The sequence below is a fragment of the Orbicella faveolata genome, unplaced genomic scaffold (assembly GCF_042242905.1).
Source record: "Orbicella faveolata isolate gen_17 unplaced genomic scaffold, um_ofav_v1 contig_1, whole genome shotgun sequence".
NCBI classification, from domain to species: domain Eukaryota; kingdom Metazoa; phylum Cnidaria; class Anthozoa; order Scleractinia; family Merulinidae; genus Orbicella; species Orbicella faveolata.
The window spans coordinates 38215001-38225022 of NW_028301536.1; the positions used below are offsets into that span (position 1 = coordinate 38215001).

Genomic DNA, 10022 nt, shown 5'->3' on the forward strand with positions numbered 1-10022 from the left:
GAATTTTTACAGATTTTGAGGTACTGTTAACAATCATAAAATTATCGCTCACTTCGAAACTGTTGTAAATAATTGCTTTGTGATTTAGAAAAGTATACCGGCAGGTCAACACTAATTACCTGAGTACTGTAAGCTTGAAAGTTCATGTTATTAAACTGTTGCAATGGAATATACATATTGTTTGTCTTTTGTTTTGGTGGGTATTTTTTTTCAAAAATTGTCCGGAAAATCAGGGTGCACATTATACACGGGTATGCATTATACACGGGTAAATACGGTAACTATTTGACACATAAGTTCTGCCTTACAATTTTGATCCACATAGTACATGTACCAATTTTATCAGCTCTGTGTTACAAAAAGTGAACATGTATTATGGTTACGCAAACCGAATTAAGCATGAAGAAGCAGAGCAAATAGAGAAAATTGAGCAGGTAGCCGCCATCTATACATTATCCTCCCGTATGGCATTCTCTGTCAGTTTTATAGTAAGTCAAAGAGAGTCACATCACAGGATACCAGTGCGTATTTTTGTTGCAAAGTAGCTTGGTTTTGTTACAATGCACATGTATCTGGTACATGTGTGACCTCAAGGTAAAATCACATACAGTAAAATCAGCCATACTACACCACAAGATACAGTGTACGAAGTGGGACATCCAAAACAAAGGAAAGCCAGCCTTGACTTATGACTTTCTTTGTTTTGGATTTCCCATTGCATAACATGTGGCCCAATATGATTGATTTTGTACCAAGTTACCAAATCATGTAAAGGGCCTACTGTGCAAAATACAGGTAAATCATCGACAAACTGGACATCTTGACATACTGTGGATTGTACATGCAGCACAAACATTGGCATGTTCTGAGTACATCAATAGGCACTGTTTTATATTCATTTGTAATACAGGAACTGTAAAAGTTTCATGATGCACCTATCATCAGCCATCCCTGAAAGGGAGGAGTCCCAGGCAAGGGAGGGGGGGCCTCTGCAAGGAGCCCTTCCAAAGTTCTTAATTCAAACCTTCCCCCTCCCTGCCACCACCACCACAACCACCACCAATGACAACAATAATGTCAAATAACAGTAAACTTGAAAGCACAATATAGAATACATAAAGGCTCTGAGAAAACAACACTTTGTCTTTAAGAATTTGGCAACTGCTCACTCAATTAATTCCATATTCAAGTGCTTAACTGCTTAATTATTCAGAACCTCTTCTAAACCGCACACAAAAAAGATCTTTTGTGAAGAAGAATACTTGAGCTTGCAAATTTAAAAAAAATAGACTACTCCAGAGCCCATTAAAGGTGGGATCACTTCCACTTTTAGATATTTCACATATTAATCTGTATGTTTCTGTACCATCAAAATCATTTTTTTTTTTGAGACTCCAAATGTTTTTCCTGACTTACAGTACTGCTCAGAACTAAGCAAACATCGCACGCAGGATTAACTTTCTCTCCTCACTTGCCTGATGGGCAATAGCCCAGGTAAGCTGTCCTCCAACTAAATTTTTGATAACGATTGACACGAGTAAATTTTAGGCACATGAGTAATCAAGTGTTTAGCATAACTTTGACAAAAATTACAATTTAAAGTGTTGATTTGCTGATTGCTTGACACGCAACCCACAGTTCGAAAGTGGTTTCCTAACACATGATCAAAATTTGCCCCAATCAAATTTCTTTCAAGGATTAAAAATAGCTGTTAATAAAAATTATGACGTCCACTGCAGTGTTTACACAGCATCTCTCAAAGATGTGAAGGCTGATAATTTAACAGGAGATGTTTGATGCTTCAATATTTCCTTTTTTCACCGCTATTGTATAGCAAAAGGAGACAAATAAAACAATTTTGTTCCATTAGTTAAAGTTTTCTAGCTTATCTGGGACTTGGGGACATGCGTGCTTTGAGAAGAGATGTCGCACACCAAACATTGAATTTTACTCTCCACAAGACAAGTAAGAAAAGCGACAAAATAAATAAAGAAGATTGGAATAGGAATATTATTGTTGCGTTGCTTTCAATGATGCGTCAAGTTTTTAATTTGGATTTTCATCTTGAAATAATTTGTTTATGTGGCATTTTGCAGCCCAATTAGCTATTGTCTTCTTCAAGCATCGTGAAAAGTTCTTGATCACACGGCTTAAATACCTCAAAAGCTCTCAAGCTTGAAGGGCCTGTTTTGTTAGAAAGGAAGAAATATCTTATTAGCGATGGATTGAATGAAAACAAATCACGTATGTAATGATTCTAGTTTGTGTGAAAATCACAGAGATTGATAACAGCTGGAATGAGAGAAGTAAACATCAGCTTGCCGTTCTTGTCAATTGTCTTTTTTGGCATTGATAAAATAAAATTTCACCCTACCGCATTATTTGAAAGCGTTATTTCTTGTAATATTGTTTTATTCGAAACTGCAGAACATATTTTCACAAATAAATGAATGAATTAAGCAAAATGGTAAGTAACGATAATGATCAATTCTATGATCTTGATCCAGTACAAAAGAATTAGAAACTCTCCGGTGTTGTCTGTTGACTTTAACGCAGCCCCGTTTGAAAGCCACATTACCTTAATAAGCTGATTTATCGCAATGCAAATCATTGTATTTGAGGTTGAATGACTCAAAATAAAATGGCATGTATCACTATGTAACCACCGCAATATTCAGCCAGTATGAAAGAAATAGAACATGTCTGCTCCTTGAAGACAAATGACACTCCTTCTGAATGTGGTCGTTAGAAAAGGTTGTTAACCTCCTTTCACAAAGCAACAAAAGAAGCAAACAATAACCAAGCTCATACATACTAATGTGTTTACTTTTAAAAACACGCTAAAACGCAAAGTCAAAATGCAGTCTAACACAGCAAAACACATGCCTTTACCCCTTCCCATTGTTAATGCATTAGTAATGCAAATTTTGGTTTGCTTATAAGTTTTGAGCAGTACTGTACAGTTTGTACCTCCATGTTGAAATTATTTTTTATCCTGTAGTATCAAGTATTCAAATGACAACCAAAATTCGAGGACTACTGGTGAAAATTCAACATTTGACTTTCATGGATTCCTTTTATAAGACTTTTAAAGGCTTGTGCAAACCATGCCTCATTTCACAAAACTTAAAAACAATCTGTCTCTCTTAACAAAGTCCCCTGTTTTTACCCCTGTACAAGATAGCAGAGAAAAAATCGTTCCTCAATCACCCCACTTCTAAGAGAAACTATCCATTCAAACCTCCATACAAGTACCAATAAAGAATTGCATAAACAGGCCCTCCTCCCAGGGGTTATGTACATAACACCACAATTACTAATAGGCCAATGCTCTATAAGGCCAACATAACTTTAATAAGGCTAACACCTACAGCCGATACCAAAGACATTTGCCTTAGAAAGATCACGATTACCTGTACACTGAGATCTGTAACTTGTAATTAACTATTGAATCAATTGTGTCAATGAAGTAATGTTCTTTCTTTACTGTTAATAACAATATATAAATACATAAACCAATTAACTTACTCAAATTGATTACATACATGTAGTTGTAATTTACCTAAATTGCACATAAAGTAAATCAAAGTATGTTCACAATCACATTCTCACCACTAGTGTACACTACTTCGCAGAAAATGTTTGTATGAATTTTTTTCTTTTGAACTTTATTATGACAAGACTTTTCTTTCCTGGCAGTGTAATTATCAGGTGTGGAGTCTTCGTATATCCTCCAGGTTTGCAAATATATATCTGGACAGTAAGAAACAGTATACTGACTAATGAACTGTCAGAGAATCTACCACAAGTTACTCACCAGGCAGTTGGTGAAATGGTGAATTAGTTGGTTCTTGAGTAGGAAATGTGGTATTTTCAGGCCGTGTGTATTCAGGCAATGGTGGGCGTTCTCTGGGTAGTTCTGTTGTTTGACGCGGAACAAGGACAGGTGGAAGTACTGAAACACACAGAGCAGACATGTACATCACAATGGGTTATTCTAGAAAAAATACACACCCCCCAATGGATGGCAAACTGGAAATTCTCGCAGGAGGGGGGAGGGGGTTGATGGCTCGGGAAATCCGGGCAAGAGGGGAGGATCTGAACCTAAAAATTCTTCCTCAGGAGTCTTTTTCAACTTTAACCTCGCTTGAACTTTGCAATGGGAAATCTTGTAGTCTTTCAGTTTATAGTGTTCTTGCCTCATATGCTTTAAGTTTACCTTTGTAGGTCCTGTTAATCATGAAGAACCAGCGCAATAAATGGATAACAACAGCTTTACGACCAGATAAAACAACGTCGACTGAGCACGCAACGCCTGGAACATTTTTACAGTACCCAGGCCACCCGCGCCTGTACTTTCTAACATCCCCAAAAATGTGAAGAAAAGACTAGGTGAGTCAGTTGTACTTTTCTGTTTTATTCAGGCAACCCAAGAACTCGTTTTGCTGGCTAACATGCGTATGCACAATTTGTGTAGAATTTATTTCCTACCCCTTATGATGTGTAACCGTAAAATTGTGGATACGATACCACCATGCAAAATAACTAGATCAGCCGAAACAATCAGTTTTCTTGTGGAATCCAGGTTGTCCAAAATTATGCTCATGGTAAATGCCGCTATATACCCCAATATTAAGTTCTTTAATTATTTCACATTGAAGATTCCTCGTTGAATCTACAAGAGTTTCAAGCAGTTTTATCTAGGCTACTTCCACTTTATTATCCATGCCTTATGATCCATATGGTAAAAGACAAGTTTATGGAAGCCAGAACGTGGGCATTACACATAAAAACTTGAGTGCTTGAAAGAAAGGCAAGAGTTCCAGTTGACCTACAGACACATCAAGGTAATGGGGAAATTTAAAATTAGTCTAGTTCAAAAAGCTTTCTTAAATGTCACACTAACAGTCCTAACAACGGGGACTCGATCTAGTAAACATGTGCCAATGTAGGCCATCTTGTCACAGAAAACTGAAATTATAGTTTTTATTTATAATCGCCTTAAGGACTTTTTTGCTATAATTTTTCTTACATTTACATAATTTTTAAGACTTACGAATTTCTTATCTTGTACATTTGTTGTGGTACAGAAAAAGGCAAATGGCATTTTAGAGGAGAGTGTGAGATCACTCAAATGTTAAACACGATCATTTGAATATTCTGATTTAAAAAATGTTGAAATTTAAATCTCAAAATTTGCAATATTCGCCGAGCTTTTAAAATTATAATTAACAGGGATCTTTTGGATGAAATGTTACATCTTTTCTATTGCCTGTTGTTTCCAGTTAGGGCCTTTAAAAAAAATGGAAATTCAGGCAGGAGGGGGGGTCCTTGAGCTTGGAAATCCGGGCAGGAGGGAGGTTCTAGCGGTCTGGGAAATCCAGTCAGAAGGGGGGCTCAGAAATGCTTGCCATCCATCGGGGGGAGGGGGGGGGGGTGTATTTTTTCTGGAGTAACCTAATAGAATAATATAAGTGCCAGGGCTTGACAAAAACATAAATTTCAGTTTGTCCTCGAGACAGGTAGCTCTCAAATTTTGCTTGCGCTGGCGAAGTCTTAGTTCACTCTTTTAATGATATTTTTGGTGCACAACTTGCCTGACCCTTTGCCCATTGGGCAAGTGAGAATGAAAATTTACTTGCCCAGAAGGGGTCTACTTGTCCGGGACAATGGGACAACACTTTTTTCAAGCCCTGTATATGTACAATAATTACATTACTAGAATAATTCTTCTAATGAGAGCTTTATATTGGTTGGGTGCTGTGAATAAAATTGCAAGGCATTATCACTTATGTGTGTGTATACAAGTACAATGTAAGTCACAAAGTCACTGATTAAATAGTGTGATGACTTCTTTATTACACAAAATTCAAAAACCTTCAATTCATTTTTTCAAGGCAAGCACTGAGCTATTTCTATAGATCAATGTACATGGCATATTTGGTCACTGGATTTCTGGCCCTGAAATCATGTTTATATTTAATTTTCACCTTTTTGCATCTAGCTCTTATAACTTGACTGAAAGATCCATAAGTAAAGGGTATCTGTATGGAAAATTAGGTTTGCATCAAACAAAACTGTTCAGATATTTCAGATGATCAACTTTGCATTTCACTTCAGCTATGATAGATTTCATACAAGCATCATGTATACATGTGTAGTTCAGTCTTGGATGGCCTTCCCAATGTTTTGATCCAATTGTCCAAAAAAAAAAAAAAGAGGTCATGGCCAAAAAAACACTTCATTTATTTATGCTGTTTGCCCCAAGGGAAATACAATGAAAAACATATTAATTTAACCTTCATAGACTTTCTGAAAGCTGTTTAAAACATTCTCATTGCAGGAAAAAATGCACATGTAATGTACACAAACTCTTCAAATTATCTCTTGTAGATGTCTTTTTGCAAAAACGATACATCTACCTGTAGGATATCTCCCAATACATGCAAGACAGGTACACACACTTTATATAAAGTAGTCAACTATTAGCTAGGAAAAAAGAACTTTAAATAAATACAAGTAATGTATTCTACCATATTCAAAGCAAAATTATTTTTTGTTAAATTTACGCAAGCTAATTGTAGGTAGTTTAAAAGGTTCCTCAGCTAATGCAATTCTCTTATTTCCAAGAAAAAACATCTTATGCATACATGAACACTGAAAAGTTCCAGCCAGTATGTACTTCGTGGGTGAATGTTAAAAGCTGAGTGAGTCATACATAACTTGCCTCTGAACCAAATTTGGTTTCTCGCTTGATGTACAAAACTCTCAAGCAAGTAAAGTGCAATTCAAGTGAGAAAGGTAAGGTACATTTGGTTCAACAACAGTTTATGCATGGCTTAGTTCATTTACGACATTCTCTCACAAAGAATAAATGTAACAAGACTTGATGTTGCTATGGAATTATCTAGCAAACACAACAAAAGGTGAATGAACCTCACCCCAATTAACACTATCTTTAAAAACTTCCTATCTTCAACTTCTGCTGATAACAGTAAAAAACAATTCACTTCTTACACCAACATGAGTTTGTTTGCCAAAATTTTACATGCATGTTGTGTGGACAACATCTTGCCGACGATTTCCACAAAAATACAAGAAAGGTCAAGGAAAACAGTTTACACAGACATAAAGCTCTAACAAAACCAAGCATTTGAAAACACCTTTGAAGATAAAACAAAGATACCTTATATTGGACAGTTAAATCTAACAGATTCAAACGATAACAATGAATTCCAAAGGTAAAAAATACATCAGGTAAAGTTACAAGAGGTTCTCTAGCTTGAACACAGGATTTTCAAAACTAGCCCAAGTAAGACTCCACCATCAATGAATAAGCCATCCATCACTAACTTCATATTCTCATAAATTTGTAAATAAAAGTTGATGTTAAAATTAAGATCACTGCTCTCCGTGTGCGAGTCAAGTAATGCGTTCAGTAGAGTTCTGTGGTTTGACAAAAATCAAACGATACGTGAATAAAATCTGCAATTGATCGTTGATGTTTATATCAGATAACAAGGAAAGTATGGTAACTCCCTTCCGGAGGCAAGCCCAAACCTTTTGTATTTGATTCGCCGTCATAAATTGCTTCTTACAACGTTCGAAACTTGTGTACCGATTCCCACTGTTTAATTATATATCTTCGGAGCAAAATTTGGTATTTGTGTAACAAAAACTTGTTTTCATGCAGCTCTTTCATGTATATATAAAATACAAGCGGAAATTGACGAAAATAGATTTTAGCACGCCTAACATACCGAAAACAAGAAATGAACTTCTAAAGTCAACAACAATCACTCACAGCCAGAATGCTTTAATTAATGTAGGGTATTTTCTGATGTTATGGATGAAGGAAAGATTCGAGAAAGAGATGAACAGCATTTAAATGGATTCTTCGTTCTGGCCGCTTCAAAATCTTCGCTTGCGAAGCTTCCAAGCAAATTCGTGACACATACATGTATACACTAGGAACTCATGACAAATAAAGTCGGTAATAAATTTTTCAACGACTTTAAAATCAATATAAAACTTTAGTGAAACAATGTGTCATTGACCACTGTCAAACTGGTGCAAAAAGTACTTGAAAGTTCGCTTAGCGTGATGTTCGAATTGTCTACGCTAACATAAACAGAAGCGTTTGTCAAACAAAATCGACTAAATCGCGCAGTTAAGCTCCCCCAAAATTATTTATTTTAAACGAGGCTCTAGGAAGACAAGTTTAATCGATTTGTTTTCTACGGTTTCAGAGAAGAAATAGAGACTGGAATTGTATCTACGTGGTGGAAATAATGGCAAATCTGAACCGCGGCAATATTGATAATTGCTTTCATCACATCCACACATCGCATAAAACTGGATCGACCGAACACAATGTTGTAGTATTCCTAAACGAATGACAAATGCATGTTTTGAAAACGGGCAAAAAGACACCGAGCACTGCCTCCAGCGGCAAGTCACACTATCTACTCCTGCAAAACCCTGACTGGCTTTGCTTCACGGTTAGTTACACAAATTTACCCTCGAAAGCCTTGGAAAATCAAGGCACTGTTTTGAAAATGGAAATTAACCGATCAGATCGGATCAAAGACTCCATCTATAAAGCAACAATTTAATATTGGACATCAAAAACAGCTGATACTGTGAATCGACCAAAAACTATTCCGGAACTCACTTTCTTCTCTTGATATGAACTTGCAGGTTTTCAGACACGTCCAAGGATCCAAATACTAAGACACAACGGCCGATTAACGCTCTACGGTGACTAACAAACTCAAGGACGAACGAATATTAAGTTCTCGCTGTACTGGGGATTTCTCTTGGACCTTTCATTCCACTCGGATTGCATTTCTCAAGTTAGAAAAATGCACATTACCTTGCTTACAATCTGGCAATTATCGAACACATGCTCGAGCGTTTAATCAAGAGCTAAGAACATACGTATCCTCTTCACAACTTAGGCATTACAAGGATATGATGTTGTACGTTAGCTCGTTATCCCTGCTGGTTTAATGTAGGCAGAATAGAATTCTGACCTAAGTAAACTATTCAGACATCCTGACATCTAGAACGATCGCTGAGACACACGACTAGTGTGCAAAGTAATGTTACACGCGCGCTTAGATCAAAACAAAACCCGATAGACTAATTTGCGATGCGGAGCGAACACAAAGCGAAAAACCTCTACGACCTCCACGATGCATACTTTGCGCAGAGAATAATTACTCAAAACAAATTTACCTGGGGTCTCCACTCGCTGGTAGTGAAAAGGATTCACACAAACTTCATCCTTCTTCAAGCTAAAGGCATAGTCACAGGACTCGATAGGTCGCAGTTCATGATGGCTTTGCAGGTCGGGCCAACGCCATAACCGACAGTAAATCACATGCGGTAAGCCTTTACGATGCGACACTTGCAAACGGCCATCTAAACTGCGAGGTATTGTGACACACTTTGTGGGAATACTTGGGTTGGTGATCGCTCTTTCCAGCTCCTCGAGGCCTCCAGTTTTCTTCAATTTCTTCACTAAACTCTTCACGGCTTTCTCGGCCCATTTATCATCGTCATCCGTACTTCTTTTCCAGCCCAGCAGCCTTTTAACTATGGGCGGCGTGAAAGGAAGAAGCGAAGTCATTTTACGACCACACTCTGGCTAGTCCAGATCCCTTTTCTTTCGATGCAAGCCACTCTATACCACGTTTATATCCAAGTGCAACTCGCTTTTTGCGCTCTAAATCTCCCTTACCTTTTTCCTTGCATAGGATCGAGTCCATTTCCTTGACTGACAGGTGAGGTATTCCCATCACCTTTCCGTGGGAGGTACATACAGCACCAGCCAATCACTGTTCGTCCTGTATTGACGTCACATACTATTGACAGTGACACAACGCTGCGGTCGATATACCCAGAGTTCCTGTTGGTCGGGGAGCTTGGTCAAACGCGCAGGCTCGAACATTGCATCAGAGAGGAGAGGCTGCTTAAACTCTTCGGGAATAAGTCGACCGCAGTCTCTTATTCTCTCT

At 37.5% G+C, this 10022-nt stretch overlaps 1 protein-coding gene across 1 annotated transcript in view; it reads right to left on the minus strand.

Moving 5' to 3' along the window:
- LOC110048201 (SMAD family member 3-like) overlaps nt 1-9810 on the minus strand; it is an 18950-nt gene extending 9140 nt beyond the window's left edge. The window contains exons 1-2 of the mRNA XM_020753982.2: nt 9241-9810; nt 3818-3955 (exon numbers count right to left, since the gene is read on the minus strand). Of these exons, the coding sequence (XP_020609641.1) occupies nt 3818-3955; nt 9241-9634 (532 nt within the window). The 5' untranslated portion in view covers nt 9635-9810. The remainder of the gene's footprint in view (nt 1-3817; nt 3956-9240) is intronic.
- Nucleotides 9811-10022: the final 212 nt, after the last annotated feature.